The 23,733-nt window shown below is 41.1% G+C and overlaps 1 protein-coding gene and 1 pseudogene across 3 annotated transcripts in view; one reads left to right on the top strand and one right to left on the bottom strand.

The window, feature by feature from the left end:
* Positions 1-20,350, top strand: part of LOC140718903 (organic solute transporter subunit beta) — a 29,193-nt gene extending 8,843 nt beyond the window's left edge. For all 3 annotated transcript variants that reach the window (XM_073033185.1, XM_073033188.1, XM_073033189.1), the window contains exons 2-6: positions 3,236-3,345; positions 8,264-8,635; positions 10,220-10,345; positions 17,345-17,435; positions 19,338-20,350. In XM_073033185.1, the coding sequence (XP_072889286.1) occupies positions 3,288-3,345; positions 8,264-8,635; positions 10,220-10,345; positions 17,345-17,435; positions 19,338-19,611 (921 nt within the window). In that variant the 5' untranslated portion in view covers positions 3,236-3,287 and the 3' untranslated portion in view covers positions 19,612-20,350. The remainder of the gene's footprint in view (positions 1-3,235; positions 3,346-8,263; positions 8,636-10,219; positions 10,346-17,344; positions 17,436-19,337) is intronic.
* Positions 10,537-15,472, bottom strand: LOC140718655 (small ribosomal subunit protein uS9-like; annotated as a pseudogene).
* Positions 20,351-23,733: the final 3,383 nt, after the last annotated feature.

The following is a 23,733-nucleotide window of genomic DNA, read 5'->3' as shown; positions in this document are numbered from 1 at the left end:
GTGTGGGGGCAGGGTGGGGGCCTTTTTTACTGAAAACCTTGGGGAGATCCGCATATTCACCCAGAGTCCCAGACAGGTCCACATCCTTAGCTGACACAGGAGGGAGTTCACGGAACGGACCCAGACAGGTAGACAGGCATGCCGGTCCCCACTACTGGAGTACTTTTAGAGACCAATCGATCCGCGGGTTGTGTCGGGATAACCAGGGGAGACCAAATACCAGTGGCAGTTCCAGATTGGAGAGTTCTTCCCTGTGGTTGCCTTCGGGCACAAGTTGGAGGGGTTGGGTGGAAAGGTGGATTAGGCCTGTGCCCAGAGGTCGACCGTTCAGGGTCTTGATGTGGATCTTTTCCCTCATTTCCCAAGTCTGAACTCCCCATCTTTGAGCTGGAGAGATGTCCATGAGATTCCTGGCTGCTCAGGAGTCGATAAACTTAAGTTCATGGGTCTGAGATCTCCACAACAAGGAAGCTGCGAGCATTGCACAATTAGGGGAAGCTGACTGAAGAGAGAACTGACCAGTCAGGACTCCCCTCCCTGCTGCTGACTGGTATCTGATTGGACACTTGCAACATGCCGCCCGGAAATGTCCTGGATGCCACAATAGAGGCAGGAACCTGTTCTCCTGCACTAGTACAGGCTTTTTGGCACACGAGGTTGTGCCATTCTTTTATCCTACACTAAGATCAATCTAACTCTTCCCTCCTACAAAGATTTTCCTGTCTTCAATTGCTACCTCATGTGGTGGTCGATGGATCCTGACTCTGAGATCGTTCAAATTCAGGAATTGGTTTAAAATCTAAACACGATTTGCAGATGGTGGAAATCCAAGCAACGCATACGCAGTGCTGGAGGAACTCAGCAGGCCAGGCAACATCTATGGAAAAGAGTACAGTCGACATTTCAGGCTGGCCTGAAACATCGACTGTTTACTCCTTTTTCTATAGATGCTGCCTGGCCTGCTGAGTTCCTCCAGCACTGTGTTTATGTTGATTAGTTCAAAACGGTACTTTTTATGTCTGTACGTTATAAATAAAATAAGAACATTTATAATTATTTTACATACCTTTTCAAGAAAATGTCTTCGGAGTTTGCACAGTAGTATTGTGGTTTGCACAACAGCTCAAAGTATCAGCGACCCAGGTTCGCTGTCTGTAAGGGGTTTGTACATTCTGTGGCCGAGTGGGTTTCCTCTGGGTGCTTGAGTTTCTTCCCACAGTCCAAAGACATAACGCTTGTTTGGATAATTTGTCAGTGCAAATTATCCTGTGATTAGGCTAGAGTTAAATCTGGGGTTGCTGGCTGGCATAGCTCGAAGTGCCAAAAGGGCCTGTTCTGGGCTGTACCTTTTTAAAAAAAAAAAAAATGAAGATACTATTATCATTATATTTTAAAGAAACTACCAGATATCATGAAATTTTTATAATTGATGAGTCTGAGCCTATTAAGAAAGAGACAATGAAGTAAATTTAAGGGGTTATTGAGCCAATTGGCTGTGGTTAACTCCAGAGCAATATTCATCTTTTTGATGGAATCTGAAAACCTCAAACCAGTTCACTGAGATGTTCCCACAATCTACAGACTCACTTTCAAGAGCTCTTCATCTTATCAGCTTACCTGCCCATTACTTCCCTCTGGTGCTCCTTCCCTTTTCCCTTCTTCCACGTCTTCTATCCTCTCCTATCAGATTCCCCCTTTTCCAGCCCTTTATCTCTTGCACCAATTAATTACCTCACTCTTTCCTCGCCCTCCTCCCCACTCCTGGCTTCATCTATCACCCACCACCTTGTATTTCTTCCTCCCCTCCCCCCTACCTTGTTCTGACTCCTCATCTTTCTTCCCAGTCCTGATGAAGGGTCTCGGCCCGAAATGTCGACTGGTCACTCTCTTCCATAGATGCTGCCTGGCCTGCTGAGTTCCTCCAGCATTCTGTGTGTATTGCTTTGGATTTGCTTTGCAGAGTTTCTTGTGAGTGTAGGGGGATGATGGGCAGATCGAGCTAGAGGGCCTGGCTGTGTTGGGGTGGGGGATGTGGGAGGGGATGGGTGCGGTATAAACTGAGGCTAGGAGGTGAGAAGTAGAGATGAGAAAAGGCTACAGATACTGGAGTCTGATAAGTAAAGTTGGTTTACAAATGGAACCTGATAAGGAATGGACTATAGGCACAAGGAACCAGTACAGGAGGAGCTAAAGGACGCAGTGGGTTACATGTCTGGATGACAGTTCCTGCATAACCCCAGTGTTTTTTCTTTCCCCTTCTGATCCATCCAGATTCTCTAACCAAACATCGCCCCCCCCCACTCCCCAACTCTGACCCTCGTTACCCAGCCTCTTTCCTCTCTCCTACCTGGTTCCACCTGCCCGTCACCAACATCATCTGCTGGCTACTGCCTCGCCCTTCTACATCACGTCTCTATACTAGCTCTCTCCTGTCTAACCTTCAGTCCTGATACAAGGTCTCATCCAGAAACACTGTCCTTCTGCATCCACAGTGCTGCCTGATCCCTGAGTTTCTCCAGTCGTTCGCTTTGTTTTTACTCCAGATTCTGGCATCTGCTGTCTCTAGTGTCTTCATGTATTAGCAATTTATCAACAAGTAAAATTTAGCAATTATCAATAAATTATGGGAAACATTCAATAGTGTAGTAAGTTGTAGAGTCATAGAAAAATACAGCACAGAAAAAGGCCCTTCAGCCCATCTAGTCCAAGACAAACCATTTAAAATGCCTACTTCCATTGACCATAGTCCTCCGTACTTCTACCATCCATTAACCTATCTAATCTTCTCTTAAACATTGAAATCGAATTTGCAAACATAACTTGTGCTGGCAGCTTGTTCCACACTCTCACGATCCTCTGAGTGAAGAAGTTTCCCCTCGTGTTCCCCTTAAACTTTTCACCTTTCACTCTTAACCAATGACCACTGGTTGCTACCTGCCTATTGAATAAACTAATTAGCTGTGACTTCATAAAGTCACAATTCCTTCATCAGGTCGGGCAGCATCAAGGGAATGGAACGAACAGTTGATGCTTTGGGCCCAGACCCCTCATGAAGACTGTGTCTTTTCATAGATGCTGCCTGACCTGCTGAGTTCCTCCAGCATTTTGTGTATTTCCAGCATCTCCAGAATCTCTTGGTCCATCCCTTCATTATTTTGATAGGATCATTGCTAATGCTTATAAAGATGATTTTCGGAATTAGTGATGAAGATCAATTTTACCTCCTTTCTTACAGGACTCATTGACGTTGGACCTCGGACACACCTGCAGCTGGAAGACAAAAAAAAATGAGGGGCTCGCTGGAATTCCTTTTGGGTTGGTTCACTCTGTATCTGCTGCTGCAAGGTAAAGACTAATGAACTTACAGTATGTGAGGGAGAAAGTCTGAAACATTCGACAATGTCTCCCTCGTATAGAAATATGTAGTTGCATATGCTTAGGGGCACAGAGGACGTGGAGTATAATGGAGAGAGTTTTTGCAAGAAGATAGATATCATTTTACATGGGTTAGTGTTGCACAGAAAGAAAGAAGCCTTTTAGCTGGCTTTGGAAGAACTTTCCTCTTAATTCAGCTTTCCACCCTTTTCCCAAGGATACCCAATTTATTTTCCTTTTTCAAGTTTATTTCTCTTTATGGATAACCTTTCAGACTACTGAATGATAGAAGGACAAGCTGATGAGGGTAGATATCTATGGAGGAGTGGGTATATTTTGCTTATCTGTTACAGAAGGATGATACCAATCCATTTTTAGAAATATTTTACTGTCATTACAAGTTAAGGTTTCCTCTTCGAGAAAATTCAAAATTATTCACGATTTTCCAATCAAAGTTAGTTAGCCATTCATTACACAACTGAAATTCCTCACTCCTCAATCATTATGTTTACAAATGCCTTGGAGTACCTGTGGGTGCTTTATTTTGGTTTCTGGTAATGGGATCTGCCAGCTCCGTTGCACAACAAGCAAACCTTCATGCTGCTAATTTGTCATACTTCATAATATAGAGCTCCACTTTGAGAGAAGCTGATTTTCAATGATGGTTGTTTCATTCTGCCATGAAGAGAATCCATATAAATTATCGAGCCAGCTCAGGTTATTTGTTCACAGCCTTGCAGCGGAGTCTGAAATAGTTTTCATCAGTCACTGTAAGGTTGAGGTGTGAGATTGGCTCCTCCAGCAATGGGAAATTCAAGGCATCCTGGATTGTTTGGATGAATGGCGCCATTTCATTTCCTGAATTAAGTAGTCATTTCAAAGCAGTGAATTGCTGTTCGTTGAACAAAACCCTACCCTTTAGATAAGAGAGTTCAGCAACCTCGCTGATGATGACATAGGCACACCTTGTGATAGTAGTTAGCCTTTGGAACAGTTTTTTTTTAATCCCAAAAGACAAAAGTGCATTTAGAACAACGCAGCTTCCTAAGTTGTATTTTTTTCCTATGCTTTTGATTTAAAAATTGCCTTACAAATTCATTTTTTCCCTTCCTTAATCTTCAGTTCATTGGTATGACTGCTGTGCAGTTTCACAGAAATGTGGATGGAATTGATCTAAGCGTAGTTTATCTCTGCTGAGGATCTTGCCTTCACAAAGTACAAGAACACTGAGAACTCAGCCAGTCAATTAATCAGAACCGCAACCCACCGCAGTGGCTTTTGCTCTGGCACTTCAATGTCAACAAACCTTCTCTTTTTATTATTGCTGCCTCATGTTACATAAAACGATAATTCCATACAAATCTCCCATACATAATAGAATGGCCACTGAGTGGATGTTTGCGGTCTTCTGCTGCTGTAGCCAAACCACTTTAAGGTTTGATGAGATGTGCATTTAGAGATGTTCTTCTGCACACCACTGTTGTAACATGTGGTTATTTGAGTTACTGTCACCTTCCTGTCGGGTTGAACCAGTCTGGCCATTCTACTCTGGCATCTCTCAGTAATGGCATTTTCACCCACAGAATTGCCGCTCACTGGATGTATTTCATTTTCACACCATCCCCTGTAAACTTTAGACACCTGTGGGTGAAAATCCACGAAGATTAGCAATTTCTGAGACACTTGAACCACCCTGTCTTGCACCAGTAATCATTCCACCGTCAAAGTCACTTCGATCACATTTCTTCCCCATTCTGGTGTTGGGTCTGAACAAGAGAACCTCTTGACTATGCCTGCGTGCTTTTATGCATTGAGCTGCTGCCACATGATTGGCTGATTAGATACTTGCATTAACGAGCAGGTGCACCAGTGTACCTAATAAAATGGCCATTGAATGTAAATTCAATTAATCTTAATAAGGCCTTCACCTATGGCTCCTCCGGAAGTGTCCTTGGAAGACAGGGAAATGAGTCAGGAGATGTGCCAGTTCAGTTTTTCTGAAGACATGCTTTTCATAGTATGTTTTGGTGTACATATAATAAATGAGTGGATCTAAATGATTTTGAGTAACTTCAGCTTGGTTACCTATTGAACAAAACCCTACCCTTTAGATAGGAGTTCGGTAACCTCGCTGACGATGACATGTTGCTGCTACTTGGATTGGTAACTCATTGCATAGGTGTGACACTCAGGCACTGGATTCCTGGAGCCTCAGACTTTGCTTACTCTATTGGTCAAAGAAAAGATTCAAAACTATAAGCATGCAGTGTTGACCATTTTTCTTAATCTTTAAGAAAAATTAAAGGGGATGTGTGTATTCATCATTTTTTCAGGTGGAACAAACCATTAGAAAAAATGTATGATTTATCATTCTGAGACTATCTTCTCTCGATCCCCTCTCACAACATGTACCTGTCAATTCTGCCATTGGAGGATCCTGTCAAAATAGAGGCACAAATCTAATTTTCAAATATAATGCTGAACAGAAAGGGAATTTATAAGAAGTAATCACACAGCAAGTGCAGGGTATCTCTTTCAGTATCTCAGTTCTCTGCAGTTCTCACCTGCATTAAAATCATGGCAGAATTTATCTCTTCCACCCTTCCTTTGGTTTTCTTCCCCAGACAGTCACCACATTGTAATTATATCAAAGGTATTGCCTAATATTTCTACCAAAAGCTGGTGCCCGAATTTGAAGTGTTGTTGGTGACATCAATCTTAAATCCTTGTTGCTATCAAAACGTGAATTACACAAACTTGTGTAGTTTTAAATTTCAAAGTTCAAAGTAAATTCTATTATCAAAGTACATTTATGTCACCACATACAGCCCTGAGATTCATTTCCCTGTGGATATGCTCAGCAAATCTATAGAATAGTAACAATAACGGGATCATTGAAAGACCAACCAGAGTACAAAAGTCAGCAAAGTGTGCAAATGCAAATTTAAATAAGTAGCAATAAATAACAAGAACTTGAGATAAAGGGTCCTTAAGGTGAGATCTCCTTTTATTCAAGAGCCTGGTGGTTGAGGGGTAGTAACTGTTTTTGGACCTGGTTGTGTGAGTCCTGAGGCTCATGTACCTTCATCCTGATGGCAGCTTTGAGAAGAGAGCTTGACCTGGGAGGTGGGGATCCCTGATGATGGATGCTTCTTTCTTGAGACAGCATTTCATGTTAGATGTGCTCGATGGTTGGGAGGGATTTACCTGCGATGTACTAGACCGAATCCACCACCTGAATCTACAATCACATGACTTTTCAGAAACTAAGTCAGTTTTAAGTAGATACATAAATTATGAATGTCAGGTCAATAAACAGAGTACAGATCAATGGATAAAGAAGTCTGGAGTCTTTAGACAACATTAGGTGTTGGTGCTCCAGGGACCGGTTACCTTATACTTGACAGCACATAATTACAGTGAAAATGTGACATAACTGGATAATAAGCGGCAGCCGTTGATATTGACAGATAATATTCAAAACTGAGAGGCTGAACTTTTCTCAAGCCTTCTAAAGTTTGTATTTTCTAAATGGCAATCTCCAGTTTAGTTCTATGATGGAAGATGTGATCTGCACCACTCAACAAGTGTGATGATATTGGCCATCATTTCTGCTTATCTCAAGAGTGGCCAAAACCCCAACATCCATGGGCAATAAGCCAGAGATGAATTTCTCCACCAAGTATATCTGAAATAGTTATTATGCTGAGGTATTGCCCAATGTTGGATAAAATAAAGTAAATCTGTTTCCTCCTACAACAGGATTCGCTGACTTGCCACACTTTGGTCAGTTTTAGGTGTTGTTCTATTCTAGTTACCAAGGATCCTTCATTATCGATGTTTGCAATGAATAGCTGACTCTAGCTACAACAATCAGTGGATTTAACTAGTTGCAAAAATGTCCAAAAATGAAATATAGAATATACTTCAAATGATAAGCGATTGAAAGTGAGACCTGAATGTCCTTAAATAGAAATGACTGATAACCAATTCTGGCATCCTCCAATGTCCAATATCCTAGTTCTTGGAGTGGAATTCTAGGCTAGGATGGAAATGAGATTACTCTGTGTGTCGATGTAGACATGATGGGTTACATAATATCCCTCAATTTTCTTATAGCATAGAGGGAAGCTATGACTTGGATTAAGATTTACTAGAGGTTTTCAGAACTATTGATCATTAAGACCTAAATCTTGTGGTTATCTTGTGGTTTTAACACCACCAGCGATCCAATCTTCAAAACCCTCCGGGACAAAGAATTCCAGGAATTGTCCATCCAAGAGATGTCATTCTTAAGGACTTCAGCTTTAAACAACCACTCTACTATCTTTTAATTACAGAACTGTGCAAAAATCTCAAGTACCCAAGATTCTTTAATATTTCAGATGGGTCCCAGTTCAACATCATTGAGGCTGTTTGGGACTGCCTGGAGAGACAGAAGCAAGTGAGACAGCCAAAGTTTGCAGAAGAACTGCGGCAAGTTCTCCAAAATACTTGGAACAAGCTACCAGCTGATTTTCTTGTAAAATGGGATGACAGAGTTTCTAAAAGAATTGATGCAGTTTTAAAGGACAAATATTGATTTGATTCAGTCTTTTTTCCTGTTTACTGCTCTTTATAGTAATTCTTTTGATATTTAGAATTTTAAAATTATTTTTAAACTGTCTTTGCTGACAGATTTTTTTTCACGTGTGCCTGAAACTTTTGCACAATACTGTATGTCCTCTCAATTGAGATTTGTGCAAAGGAAACACATCAACATATCTGTCATGCTTGCTCCCTAGAGTTTTATTTAAGGAATCTTCCTATGCTTAAATTATCTCTCAAATTGTGCAATTTCCATTGTAAAGATAGCAGGATCTTTGATGTTTTCTCGGAATATTTGCAGGAGGTGACGTCTTTATAATAATGAGTGCTAATGATCAGTGCTTAGAAGCTTCTTTGGGAAGCAGCCTTGTGCTGACCGAGAAATGCAACCCTGGCACTCATCTCCAGGACTGGACGTGGAGACAAGACAGGCTTTACAATCAAGGGGCCAAAAGATGTCTTTCGGTGAATGAGACTTTCATCGTTCAGACTGCAGCTTGTGAAAATGGGACAAACCTCATGTGGAGTTGCCGGAACCGCTTGCTCATCCACATGAATACGACTCGTTTTCTGACCAGTGATGGGGGAGCAGTGCTGATTTCCAAAGAGAAAAGTAAAAAATCCAAATGGAGGTCAACGAACAACACCAGCATCTGCGAGAAGCAACTTCAGGGTAAGAACAAGAAAGCAGACGTGGACCTTGGGCTACACAGAAACTCAAATCTGTTATGGAAATGAACTGCTTGAGATACCGGAAATCAGAAATGAAAACATAAGGTGCTAGAAATACTTATCAGATCAGGTAACATTTGTGCAGAGAGACACAGTTAACCTTTCAGGTTAATGACTAACCTTCAGAACATTTCTCCTTCAAGGGTGAGGCCGGATCTGATAACTATTTCTCAGCATTTTTAATTAAATTCAAGTGCTGTTTGTGGCTCTGCCCACAGTGTAACCAGCTGATTACTCACTTGGTGCATTGATTAAAAGCAGATGTGATTTAACCTTGCGTCATGCTCAAAGCAATGAGTCTGCAGCTTTTTAAAAGTTGATTTAGTAGCATTTTCTGATTCAGCAAGTTTTATTAAACCATTCCTTTTGTAAATCTGAAGAAATTCAGAAGCAGAACATCTCAAAACATATTTGTAAAGAGTAGGAGGTAATTTGGACTATTAATACTCCCAAGCTCCCTAGCATATGTAATTGTTGCCTGGAATAATGTAACCTAAACATCTGGTTACCTTTCATTCAAAATATTGATTTTCTGCAGCCAGTCACAAGCAAGTCAGATTCTGATGGAGAGCTGTTTCATCTCAATAGTTTTAACAACAATGTGTAGACCAAATAAAAACAGGTGAACTGAAACTCAGTCTTCAGTTAATGGTAAATACATTGCTCCCTAACTCTGCCTGTAAGCAGGATGTGCTTCAAAGTTGTAAAGCAACATACAAAAGCCGAGACAAATTCCAGACCCACACTGGTTTTCCCTTCCATTTTCTCTCCTTCACTTCACCTCTTCTAGCTCTACTCCAGAAGATGTTCATTCTTGTTGCTGGCAAATAGTCCTCTTAGGTATTTCCCGATAATCTATTTAAAAATAGTTTTGGACTATGAATATCAGCATTTATTTATGCATCCTGTTAAGTTTTCACCAAACAAGAACATATTAACTGATTATTATCACAGAGGTATTTCTATTCGCAAATTATTTAATTAACAAGAAAAACCAATGCTAATTTGCGAATGGCAAGACCTCAGTGTGATAATAATCAGGTAATCTATTTCAGTCACATTGTTTGAGGAACCGTTTAAAAGACATTCCATGAATTAGAGGGTATTTAAAGTGTTACAGGCCAAATGGGATTCGCATCGACAGCCATCTTGGTTAGCGTGATCAAGCTGAGCCAAAGTCATTCCATGCTGTATGACTTGATGACAAAAATTGGTCAGGACTCCAACATGAATCTCTTTTCAAGTAGCACAACGGAGGCTTTTATTTGGCGAAGGCAATCAAATGATGGTTTAACTTCTCATCTGAGCATGGAAGTTCTACTGCTGCCCTCTTCAGTACTGCTCTGTATTGTCAGCATAGGTTTTGTATTCTAGTTTCCTGAATGCACAACCTTCTAACTCAGATGCAGGAGGTCACCCTGTGCACCAACACAAGAATTTACCTGGTTTGTAACAGATCAGGTTGTGGCTTTTATAAATATGAAATCCTAACATATATTTTCTTGTATCTCATTTCACTGAAAAGACAACCCACAGGTAACATCAGCAACAGTGAAGAAAACCCATGAAAGAATTGGCGCTGAGAGTCAGAATAAGACTCAAGAAGAAAGAACTACCTTAGAACAAAAATTACCATATCCAACAGAGGATTGTAAGTGTACTTGAAATTAGTTTCTGTAATCTGTTTACTTTCAAAAATGTATGATTGTGTTGTCAGGACTTCCATATCAAAAGGCCTACAATGGCATAATAATGTTACATTTATTGTGCCTCAGGCCTTTCAAGGTCAGCTGTAAAAGTAATTGACTGGATTTCCTGGAGAGAATATTCTTTAAATTAACTTTATCGTTTGTAGTTTTTAATGTCGGGAATGGCCACAGCTGGGGACAACACAGAATCAGCTGTTCAGATGGTTGTGGATCAGTGAAAATGGGTCTCTGCAAACAAGTTCCTGGATAAACTTGGACAAATGTACATTGGTTAATCTTCAGATCAGCAAACCAATACAGTTGCCCCAGCTAACAGAAAAGAATTCTAAATTAAGGAATTTGTACTCACAATTTTTCTTCAGGAATTGAAAAGAGGCAAGTTCATAATACGTGCATGCTCAGCAGTCTCCCCATTCCCATTCTCACCACAACCTAGCATCGCCTCTCCCATTTCCAAATTAAATATTTAATCTGTGCTTAAAATGCAGGAGCTATTCTGCTAAGGGTGCTTCTCTACAGGAGTGTAATGTCCCTTTATGAAATAGAGATGTGGCAGAGATAGTGAAGATATCATTAAACATATTTAAGACAAGGTTGGATAGGTTTTTGCATAGTAGGGGAATTGAGGGTTCTGGGGAAAAGGCAGGTAGGTGGAGATGAGTCCATGGCCAGGTCAGCCATGAGCTTATTAAATGGCGGAGCAGGCTCGATGGGCCTGATGGACTACTCCTGCTCCCATTATTTAGGTTCTTATCATTTTCCCATGGTAAGGACATTGAAATCAGGAGTGCATAAGCTAAAGTGAAAGTTAGGGAGATTTAAAATGAATCGGAGAAGAATTGTTATTTGCAAAGGGTGATTGATATTTGGATCTTAATGCCAGAGGAGCTGGTAGAATCAGCTACAGTCACTGTGTTTAAGAGATGTTTAAGCAGGCAAAGCAAAGAAAGCTTATGGACCTAATATGGGCATATGGGATTGCTGTAGGTGGTCATAAATGTGGGAGGCTGCAGGGCCTGTTTCTGGGCTGTAAAGCTCAATGACTGACAGACTTTCCACAGGGAGAATCAGTGAGAAGGCTTCAACAGATGATAGAAACAAAACCTCAGCCAGCAATTCAACATTTCCATGGAAAATGAAAATATTAAAACCCTTCATCAGAATTGTTGACCTCTTTACACTTCCAGCATTTCCTGTCCTAGAAACATTGAAGCATTATGGCAGCCACTTGAGTGACTGAGTCTCAGACTGAGACATCAGTCTCATTCCACCACACTTTTCTTGTGATTCCTTAAGTTATCCTTTCTCCAGTACCTTTCCAATTCCCCTTTGAATGTACTGAATTGATTCTGCTTTCACCATCTCTAAAAGTGTTGAATTAAAGGTCATAACTGCTTCCTGCATTTTTCTTTAAGGTTTCTCCTTAGACGGAATTTGAACCTGTGCTTCCCAGTACGTGAACCATTTAAGAGTAGGGACAGTTTCTTTTTCCACCCACCTACTCTATATAAGCCCATGGAGATCTGTGGCAGAGATCTCCGTTGAAGGAGAACAATCCCAGTTTCTTCAATCTAATACCATAAGTTTTAGAAGGCAGAACTCCACACTTTTTGTTATCATTGATCAAAGTTGGTTGAGATGTTGATTGCCACCTTCAAGTTTGGCTCTATTGCCATTCAATCGTATACATGTATACCGCCAAGCGAAACATCTCTCTAGGCCACAGTATATACGACTCATGCAACACATCAGGTAATATTACCACAAGTATATTTACGAAAAATATTATGTATTCTAGAAGACTTGCATTTAGCATAAAGTGCATTTACAACACAAGTTTTTTAAAAAACAGTATAACACTATTGGTGCTTTATACGTGAGGACATTTGGGTTGTGGCAGGGAGTTCAGTAATCTCTCAGTCTGGGGGGCCGTGAGCTGTTCTCCATCATAAGTCCCTGTTAGAACTGTTCGCTGCTATCCCAATAATAAGCCCTGGATCACTAGTCACATCAAAGGCCTCCTAAACCAGAAGAAGAGGGCCTTTAAAGATGGTGATCGGTTGGAGCTTAAAAGAGTTCAGAAGGAACTCAGAGTACAGATAAGGGGGGCAAAGGAGCAGTATAGGAGAAAGTTAGAACAAAAGCTGCAGGAAAAAAGCATGAAGGAGGTGTGGGATGGGATGAAGATCATCACCGGATGTGGTGCAAAGCGGGGGGCAAACATAAGTGGAGATGTGGAGAAAGCGAACCAGCTGAACAACTTCTTCAATAGGTTCGACAGCACAATCTCACCCTCACTGCAGAACTCCACACCAGGCTTACTTCCCTCACAGGAAAATATCCACTCACAGGAGACCTGGCCCACGCCCAGGTTTACGGCTGCACAGGTGGAAGGTCAACTGAGGAAGATCTGTACCAGCAAGGCGGCTGGACCGGATGGAGTTTCCCCACGATTACTGAGGGCCTGTGCGACTGTACTGGGAGAACCACTACAGCGCATCTTCAACATGAGTCTAGATCAGAGAAGAGTACCCAGACAGTGGAAAACATCTTGTATTGTCCCGGTACCGAAGAAACCACAACCAAAGGAGTTGAATGACTTCAGACCTGTTGCCTTGACGTCGCACGTGATGAAGACCATGGAGCGGCTGATAATACAGAATTTGAGGCCACAAACCAGGCACGCCCGGGATCCGCTTCAGTTTGCGTATAAGGAGAAGGTGGGAGTGGAGGATGCTATCACGTATTTGCTGCACAAATCACTCTCTCACCTAGATGGGGTCAGTTGTGCTGTGAGGATTACATTCCTTGACTTCTCTAGTGCCTTTAACACCATCCAGCCCAAGATCTTAAAGCACAAACTAACGGAGATGGGAGTAGACTCTCACATGGTGGATTGGATAGTGGACTACTTGACAGATAGACCTCAGTATGTGCGGTTGGGAGACTGTAGGTCTGACACAGTGGTCAGCAGCACAGGAGCGCCACAGGGAACCGTACTCTCTCCGGTCCTGTTCACCCTGTACACATCTGACTTCCAATATAACTCGGAGTCCTGCCATGTGCAGAAGTTCGCTGATGACACGGCCATAGTGGGGTGTGTCAGGAATGGACAGGAGGAGGAGTATAGGAAACTGATACAGGACTTTGTGATATGGTGCAACTCAAACTACCTGCGTCTCAATGTCACCAAGACCAAGGAGATGGTGGTGGACTTTAGGAGATCTAGGCCTCATATGGAGCCAGTGATCATTAATGGAGAATGTGTGGAGCAGGTTAAGACCTACAAGTATCTGGGAGTACAGTTGGACGAGAAGCTAGACTGGACTGCCAACACAGATGCCTTGTGCAGGAAGGCACAGAGTCGACTGTACTTCCTTAGAAGGCTGGCGTCATTCAATGTCTGCAGTGAGATGCTGAAGATGTTCTATAGGTCAGTTGTTGAGAGCGCCCTCTTCTTTGTGGTGGCGTGTTGGGGAGGAAGCATTAAGAAGAAGGACGCCTCACGTCTTAATAAGCTGATAAGGAAGGCGGGCTCTGTCGTGGGCAAAGTACTGGAGAGTTTAACATCGGTAGCTGAGCGAAGGGCGCTGAGTAGGCTACGGTCAATTATGGAAAACCCTGAACATCCTCTACATAGCACCATCCAGAGACAGAGAAGCAGTTTCAGCGACAGGTTACTGTCGATGCAATGCTCCTCAGACAGGATGAAGAGGTCAATACTCCCCAATGCCATTAGGCTTTACAATTCAACTGCCAGGACTTAAGAACTTTTTTTTTAAAGCTATTATTAATGCTTTTTGAGTTAGTGATTTAGATGCATATATTATTACTGAGTTAAGTATTGTATGTAATGAGTTTTTGCTACAACAAGTGTATGGGACATTGGAAAAAATGTTGAATTTCCCCATGGGGATGAATAAAGTATCTATCTATCTATCTATCTATCTATCTTGTTCTAATGCTACGACACCTCCTGCCTGATAGAGGAATCAAAGAAATTGTGGGCTGGAGAAGAGGGATTCTTGACAGTACGAAGATCCCCTGCATACAGAGTGCTCCTGGTAAATATCTGGCATGGGTAGAAGAGAGATTACCCCCCCCCCCCCCCCAACCGATGCTCTCAGCAGTCCCTACAATCCTTTGTAGGGCCTAGCAGTTAGTCGCCTTTTGTTCACGCTAGTTAGATTCAGGAAGGTTTCCCTAATGAGTGATCAATGGTATTTTAGAGGGTTCCAAGCAACCTCCCAATAATATTTTCTGCAGAACTGTCCCATCTGCCTGCTGCTTGCTGATCTATTCAGACCAAAATAAGCAAAGCACTTCCATTTCATTTAGAAGTTTCACACTTTCATGGAAGGTTTGACGCACAATTATTCTCTGTATATGACTGTTAATTAAAACCTGCAAGATTTTTGAGTTGAGAAATGGGGAAGACTGTATGTTTAAAAAAACTATAACTGAGGATACAATGAATAATTCGCTGAAGGAACTCAGCAGTCGAGTGGGAGGTGGGCTGGTGGTGATGGAAAGAATTATCAACATTCAGGTTGAAACACTGCATCAGACCCAAAGTTCCATTTGTGTTTTTTTTTTTGACAGTTAGACATTTATTTGCCTCAAATAATAATATAACATTGTCACTGTAAGATTTGTGGTAATGTGCACAGGTAGCAGGTCCACTGAATTTCTTGCCCTCGCAATGACGAGGATGAGCTACCTGTGGAGTCCTGAGGTACCGTATGAGGATGGCCTGCATCTCCTTCTTGGAGGCTTAATTTACATACTTCTGGTAGCAAGCCACCAATGCTTTAGAAATGGGTTGCTAGATAGCATAGATCTCAACTACGTAAACCACGTGAACTCTGATGTTGGCATCAGCAATTTCCTCTTTGCCCAGCAGCAGAACTGGTTCCAACAGTTTGTACTGTGGAATCTTTAGCTCGATCTGTTCCAGAGGCCTGCCATTCACTTTAAGGACATTTCCTCTTTTGCAATGGGTGACAGCAGTTGCTGTTTCCTTTTGCCCAAGAGCGTGGACAGTTTGCAGAAGGTCCGCTGTCAGGCATAATACTGGTAGAGCAGCAGATACAGGATTTCAGACCGAAATGTCAGCAGTCCCTTTCCTCCCAAAAATGACACTCGACCTGCTGAGTTCCTCCGGCAGATTGTTTGTTGCTCCAGATTCTGGCATCTGCAGTCCCTTGTGTCTCTATAATTGACAGCATAACTCAATCAAGGGAGAATGAGTTGGAGACACAATGACAACAGATGCAGAAACAAACAATAAACTGCTGGAAAGAGATGATGTTTTAGGTGAAGATTCTGCATCAGGACTGTGCATGGGGGGGGGGGGGGGGGGAGGAATGAGTTGCCTAAATTAACCTTCCAAGAGGATGTATAATTGAGGTGGCTGGGCTGTGGAGGTATCTCACCTGAAATTAGATTGTTAGAATGTTATTTGTTCTCTAAAGAGGGGCTGCTGTTCACTAGGCTAGTGTTTATTCTCCTTGCTGCCCTGAGAAAGTGGTGTCGGGCTGTTTTCAGGCCCTGTTTTGAAGGCACCATTTATAGTAGTGGTTTCTTTCTCTAAAATTATCAGTGCAAGCCTCATATTGCTAATACGACAGTATAATTACTGGTTTACTGTAACAGGTATCTTAAAAGTTTAAAAAAAAAGAATCTGCAGGTGCTGGAAATCTGAGATCAAAGCTATTTTAAAAATTGAGATACTTTGCAGGTCAGTCAGCATCTGAAGAGAGAGAAGAACAGAGATAACTTCAAAAAATATATCAAAATGTTTTAGGTCAATGGCTTTCCATTCTGACAAAAGGTCATTGACCTAAAATATTAACTCTGTTTCTCTCTCCACAGATGCTGCCTGACTTGCTGAATATTTCCGACATTTTCTTTTTCTGTCAGGTAGTTGGGCTTCTATAAAAGTAAGGGATTTGTTGAAGCATATGCCCTTTTGTATTCGTAAAACCTCTGGGTAGGATCATGCTGTTGCTGGTCCACTACTCAGAAGCTCTGCCTCAGCAGTTAAATGATCAGGGCTTCTCTACGTGTGCAGAGCTGAACTTCAGCAGCTAAGTCATTGGAACAGACTCTAAGCAGTGAGCTGGACTCAGTTCACTGGTAGCCTCATCCTGCCAATCAATGTAAGAAAGCTTTTTTAAAAGCACATTTTAATTAGGACACCTCCACAGTCATCTCATTTATACTTTTGCTTCAATGGTTGTACTGTTATTCATTCTGCTCCAATTGATTCTTCTTGTCTGATAGCAAGAGAGATTTAAAATCTGCTCCCATTGAGATAGATAATAAAAAATATTTTAACTAATTAAAATTTAAGTAAAACATAACTAAAACAGTTTTGGATATTAACAATGTAAATTTAACAAAAAAGTCTTCAAAACACTTCTTACATCTACTTTTTCCGAATGATCCCTCTCAAGTAAATGGGATCTACATTTGTATGCCTGTCCTCCTTGACATGCATCAGAGGGGCCAGATGCGAAGTGCATCCGGACCCATTTGTTCCAGCTCAACGGTGCTTCACCATCGGATTTAATGGTGAGTGATAGCACAAATGTCAGATGCATGAGTGTCTGATCTCCAGATTGTACTGGGTCTTCACAGTTGGCTCAGCATGTCGACTAGGGCAACACAAACTATCAGTCAGATAGATTCAGCTCCTTACCTCTTTGATTTCAAATACTGTTGCATATATCATTAGTAATATAAGATGCATGGGTCTCAGCAAATCCATTGTGTGGGAATCCAGCTTGATAATCTTAGAAATGATAGCAGGTTCATGAGAGAGAATATGGGTTTGTGGCTGGATAAACGTGCTGATCAGCACCACACCCAACAACTAATGATTCTAGATCACAGTTGTATTTGTTTACACGGATTGAAATTCCTCTTATTCCTTACAGCTACTAACTGGAACTATGCTATATTGGCACTTGCACTTGTCACACTGTTTCTGGCATTCCTCATCCTGGTGTTAAGCCACAGGGCTAACAAGTAAGTTTGATCTCACTGCTTTCTTTGGTCTTTTCTGATAGTTGGCAAAAATTTCCTCCTATGTCTTCCCTCTGCAACAAATCACAGTTAAATCTGTCATACATAGAGTGTATTTCATTAGGAATCCTATTTAGACTAGAGAAGTGCCACAACTTTGCATTAATCAAGTTCACCAGTAAACTTCCCAATTTATTTATTTCATTCATTAAGTATGCACTACTTGTTTATTTTTTCATATTTACTGTAACTTCTAGTGTATTTTATATATTGCACTGTACTGCTGCCACAATGTAATGAATGTCATGAACTAATAAATTCATGATAAGAAACTTGATTCTAATTCTCTTCCCCCTCACCATTAGTTTAAAATGTTGATATCAGAGCCTTCCATATATATACAAAAAGATATTAAAGATGTATAAACAGATGTAATAACTGTTTTAATAGATACTTTAAGGATTTGGGGAAAGGGCAAAATTAGTAAACACATCAAGTCGAAATAGTAAAAGCTACAATGGCTGTCAGAGGTGTGAAGAGAAGGCTGCCTTGAGTAATTCATAAGTTAAGGCTATTTTAGGATCTGTTCAGTAAGTGGAAAGATATTTCTTTAATAAGGAAGCCACGCCTTAGCAATGTTGCTTAGCAGTATCAGATACTGGCTGAAATTCTGCCCAGTTCCTGATGCATTGCCTGAGGTCTGGTGTCCTCCAGTAATGGGAAACAGAACAGGGGGAAGAATTGGACCATCTCTCCCCAATCAATAACTAAGGCTGACGCTGCAGCCTACTACAATCTGGAGGTCAGGCTGCATCTGTTGAGATCCTTCCACAGGACCAAGGTGGAACCAGGCTGATGGTAATACCAGCATCCTATTCAACAGGAGGCAGTGTGGTGACATAGCCAGTAGAGCCAATGACTCAGGAACACAGAGTTCTGAGTTCATTCCTGACTTAGTGTCTGCAATTTCCTTTGAAGATGCTCAAAATATTTCATTTTTCTATGAAGCATGATGAGACATTTTTCTATTTTTAAATGTATAGATCAATTGGGGTAAAGCAAACAGTTATATGGAGCAGGGCAACATAAAATGAAATCACAGAAAGAGGCAGAAATTAGTTCGAAGTACAAGATCTGCAAATTGACTTTTATTGCAAAAGTAAGGGTAGTTTCAAAAAACATGTTTTTAAAAATAAGGTTGGGAGGATTGAAGTATTTTGGGTTGAAGTACCTTTAGCGAACTTGGAATGGCAATTATAACACAATGATATGAAGACGATGGGTTATCGCCTAGTGAGTGATTCTGACACAGGTTTTAAAAAAGGGGGTGAGTACTTAGACCATGGTAACTCACCCACTCAGAATTCAAGAAAGTTTCCTCTTTCCATCATATCCTCTGGGGGACTCCTGAATGAGTCTAAAGGGAAGACATTTCCTCATTGAGTGGAAGTAGAGATCAACCTACAGCTGCAGCCTTGGCAATTTCACTTTCTCATGAAAAGCATCTGAAGAATTGTCACCCTTTTTGTTAATTAGTTCTTCCTGATATTTAACCTAATCTTCCCTTTCACCAGTTCAGCTAGGTCTACACCATGAAGCCGCTGACTGGCTCAAAAGTATTTATAAAATACAACCATCTTTTCTATCTTTACAAGTCCCACTTTCAACCTCTCTCTGACCAGGCTGAGGAGCCTTAGTTTCCTTTAACATCTCTAGCAATTTGGTCAGTTGATTCTAAGAAGCTTTCTGAGAGGAACCTAGAGAGTGATCTCGTTTCATTAGACAGTGGGGAGAAAATGGAAGATCATTCATTTTGGACCTGTGAACAGGAGAAGACTTTCTCATTTTTCTGGTATGTGTTTCGACCATTATTCACCAGCCTCTCTTATCCTTTTCCTATTGTAGACGGCGTAAACTTAAGGCACTGAATGAAGCACAGGACAAGAACAAAATGGACACAGACTCGATCAAGAAGGCAATGATCCAGTATGGGGTTGAAGTTGACAATATCACTGAGACAGACCAGATGTTACAGACCAAGCAGACCTTTGTTCCCTTGAACGCAGTGGCACAGACTCCAACTCCAAAGATGTCACCAAAACCTGGACAGATCTTGGTTGAATGGAAGGATGGAAATATAAGCTCCCTTTTCATGGATGGAAAGGAAGATGATGTGTAGCATCCTTCAGTGTTTCACTTAAATCATTTTATTACAAGAATTATTGACTTTTATCTTAAAGTATTTCTAATAAATTAAAGGAAATGGGTTAGCAAGCTGGCTATAAAATAGGGAAAAGTGATGAATGCTTTTGTGTATTAAGTAATATGTCACTTGGGTTATTGCTGGGAATACTATCATTCACAATTTTACTCAGGACTTGGAGATTAAATGTACAAGTTTGCAGAAACACCAAGATAATTAATTCCAAGGAAGACTGTGGCTAAGTGCATTGATAAATCCAAAAGAAAAAAGAAAATATTAGAATTCCTCAGCCGATCAGGCACTACTGAAATATTGATCTGAAGCAATAATCATGGTTTCCTCTGCGTAGATGCTGCCTGATCTGCTGAGTAGTTTGTTTCATTTCCTATTTGGATTATAGCATTTTGTTTTTGCATTATCAACTATAAATGGAAAAGTAATCTTTGATTTGCTGAGTGTGAGGGATTGCTTTCAATAGGAGGATTGCACATTTGGTACGCTGTTTGGAAAGTAAGTGTCTAAACTGACTCCTAGAGGGAAGGAATGCATGCTGCTGATTTCCTCCAGCATTTTGTGTGTGTTGCAAAGGAATGCATATACCCAAACTGAGCCCACATATTAACAAGGCTGCAAAAGCCAAGGAATGTACTGAAGTTTAAACCCTTTAACAATAGTCTGAAAAAAGAGAAAATGTTAAATTTCTTCTTAAATATGCCTTAATGTTTGAGGATGACCGACTTGCAATCTAGTGTTGTGGATTCAGGTCTCATTAACCACCTTAATGAGGGAATCATAGACCCTTCTGCAGATGAGGCAAATAGTGGACAACTGGGCAGATGGGTGGAATGTGATATGTTTCACTCCTTCCACCTTCTCAAAGTCTCTGCATATTCCTGAAACCATCCCAATTGCTCCATCTCCACTCACAGGAGTGGCAAAATTGAGTTTGCTTTTCGTATGTTCCTCAACCATTTCCTCTATCCCCTGTCAAGCCCTTCTCGTGACTGACGTGGGACCAACATGCCTATTTCGGGAATCGGGTGTTGACCGTGTGACTGGCATACCCTGGCCAACGTACCCAATTGTGTATTACATCATCTATGCCTCAAAGTTATAAAGGAGTACAACAGCATAGATGAAGAGAAGATGCCTCTATTTGTGGGGGAGGCCAAAATAAAATTAGTAATGCATTCCAAGAGAAAATTCTTGATGGGTGGTAAGTGTGTGAAACTTGCCACTGCAAGCAAAACGCAAGAAAAATGCTGTCACAGTTGGTTTGTGGGCTGTTTGTGCATGGTTGCTCTGTACCTGGTCTATGTTAACAAGCAGACCTTAATATGTGACCAGTGCTGGTACTTTTCTCCAATCTACTTGGCAAAATAGCAATGTGACTGTGAGCACACAAAGCTATTATGCAAATGAACATTCATATTCAATGACCAGAGGGGATTGGCAGTGATATGCTATTCATTTTGTGCAAGTGCCACCTCACACTCTCATAGATTCTTCACTGCTTTGAAGAATACAATGAGTTTGCACATCAGTTGTCCATAGAACCTGCAGCAGATTGCTAGATCTGGTGATTAAGGATTCAGGTACCTTTTAGCAATATGATAGCTGCCACTACATTTATCTGGCTGCAGATGGCAGCAATTTAAATTGCCTGATCTCATTTTCAATACATGGTCAACTTAGAAATTTTAAAAGTGACAAATAACTAATTCTTTCTTATTTACCCATTCTGTCTTTCTTAACAATTAGAATCATGGTGTCATTCGGCATGGAAGAGGCCCTTCAGCCCAACTGGTTCATACTGACCAAGATTCCCAGATAATCTAGTCATGTTCAAATTCAGATTTGTTTCTTTACCACTTGTACCTCGAAACTTAGAGTGAAATACAGTGAACAACCAACACAACCTAAGGCTGTGCTGGGGACAGGCCTCAAGTTTTGCAACACATCACAGTGCCAACATACAGTAACATACCCACCATGTTCACAGGATACACTAGCGACAGCAGCAACAAAATAAGTGGTTTGTTGGGACGACTGTTTTCCCAGTTGGCCTATATCCCTCTAAACCGTGAGTTCCCAACCTGGGGTCTGTGGGTCCCTTGCTTAAAGTATTGATCTATGGCTTGAAAAAGGTTGGGAACCTCTGTTCTATACCTTTCATGTCCATGTACCTGCCCAAGTGCCTTTTAAATGCTATTACTAAATTTGCCCCAACCACTTCCTCTGGCAGCTCATTGCATATACCAACCACCCTCTGGGTGAAAGATGTGACCCCGTTTCCTATGAAATCTCTCTCCTTTCACCTTAAGTTTGTGTTCTTTAGTTCTTGATTCCCCAGCCCAGGGGAAAAACCACAGTGTGTGCCTTCAATGCTTAAGACCCCATCAAGATGCTTGAGCACAAAAATCTAGACATGCTCCAGACTGAGGAAGCATTTCATTGTCAATAGTGCCATCTTTTGGATAAGTTGTTAAACCAGGATCCTCTGAGCTCTCTCAGGTAGACATGAAATGCCTCATGGCTTTGTTGTGTTGCATAAAAGTGCATCTCTAGCCACATAACTAAAACAGAATTACTGGCTAAGATCACTTGTTGTTTGTGGGAGCTTGCTGAGCACTAATTGGCTATTGTGTTTCCCTAATGAATGTAAGGGTTAATGTATGAGGAGCGTTTGATGGCTTTGGGCCTGTCCTTGCTGGAGTTTAGGAGAATGACGGGGAAATTTGCTGAAACCTATTGAATATTGAGTTAGATAGGGTGGACGTGGATAGGATATTTCCTGCAGTGGGGGAGTCTAGGACCAGAGGGCACAGTCTTAAAATGGAGGGAGAGATGAGGAGGAATTTCTTTAGCTAGAGGTGACGAATCTGTCGAACCTATTGCCACAGATGGCTGTGGAGGCCAAGCCACTGGGCACAATTAAAGCAGAGGTTGATAGGTTCAGGATTAATAAGGGCATCAAAGCTTATGAGGAGAAGGCAGGAGACTGGGGTAGAGCAGGATAATAAATCAGCCAGGATGAAATGACACAGCAGATTGTTGGATCGAATAGCTTAATTCTGCTCCTATGTCTTGGGGTCTCATTGCAACATTTAATGCACTTCTTACCTTGGAAACCACTTTACACCAACAGCACAAAGTTCCTTTTAAATGCATGCCTTTTCATTCTCTCACTCCATTACCCTAAGATTTATTTTCCTCTCCCTATTTCTCCATTAACCAATTGGATTCAGATTTATCTATGGTCAGAGATTCTTTTTTAAGCCTCATTGGTTTAAAAGGAGATGGCACAATCATGTCATCCATTAAAATGCCTCACTACCTCACCGAGCTGTAAATGGTTCTCATTTCCAACAAGTCCTGGTATGATCATTGACTATGAACTGATTGAAGTTGCTGTCTACCTGCGCCATAGCATAGCCAACCCATTATACAGTACTTTATCAATCCACTGTTCCCTAATGCAAATATACATGCAGAGTTAAATGATTTTAATCTTAGAACATTATTCAACATACATAGCCTGAAAGATGTTTTAACCCAAAATATTCTTTTTCCCTCCAGACCTCAAATGTAGAACTGTGGACTCTGGATTGGCAAAAAAATGCTTCAGTATGTTTTTTTTTTTATTTGATTGTTAAAATAAATGGCTTTTATAACTTGTAGTAATAAATATCTTCAATTCTTTTTGGAAGTTAAGTCAATCCCATCATTTAAACCATCTGTTACTTTTAATTTTTCCCTGTATTCTGTTTTAGTCAAGTGAAACGTTTTATGGGAATATTTCAAAGAAGCGTCATGCACATCCGTGGCAATTGATTCTTTAACCGATTTGGGAGCCAAGCCTCGAACCTTTAGAGCCAAACTATTTCAGTATTAGCTGTGTTGCCAACACCTTGGCTTAAATCAGTAAGTTGTAGTTTGCCCTTCAGGCTGGTCTCACATCTCACAGAAATCCTCGTGGAAATAAGAGGTCTCTTTCTGAGACTGATATAAAATAGCAAACTCCTCAAAAAGGTGGAGAGTAATTGACTAAATTCCTTGTGTTATACTTTATCAAAACAATTAAAAAATGGCCACACA

This window comes from Hemitrygon akajei, chromosome 30, assembly GCF_048418815.1.
Source record: "Hemitrygon akajei chromosome 30, sHemAka1.3, whole genome shotgun sequence".
Classification (NCBI taxonomy): domain Eukaryota; kingdom Metazoa; phylum Chordata; class Chondrichthyes; order Myliobatiformes; family Dasyatidae; genus Hemitrygon; species Hemitrygon akajei.
The sequence above is the reverse complement of the archived record's forward strand: the minus strand, read 5'-3'. Positions and strand labels throughout refer to the sequence as shown.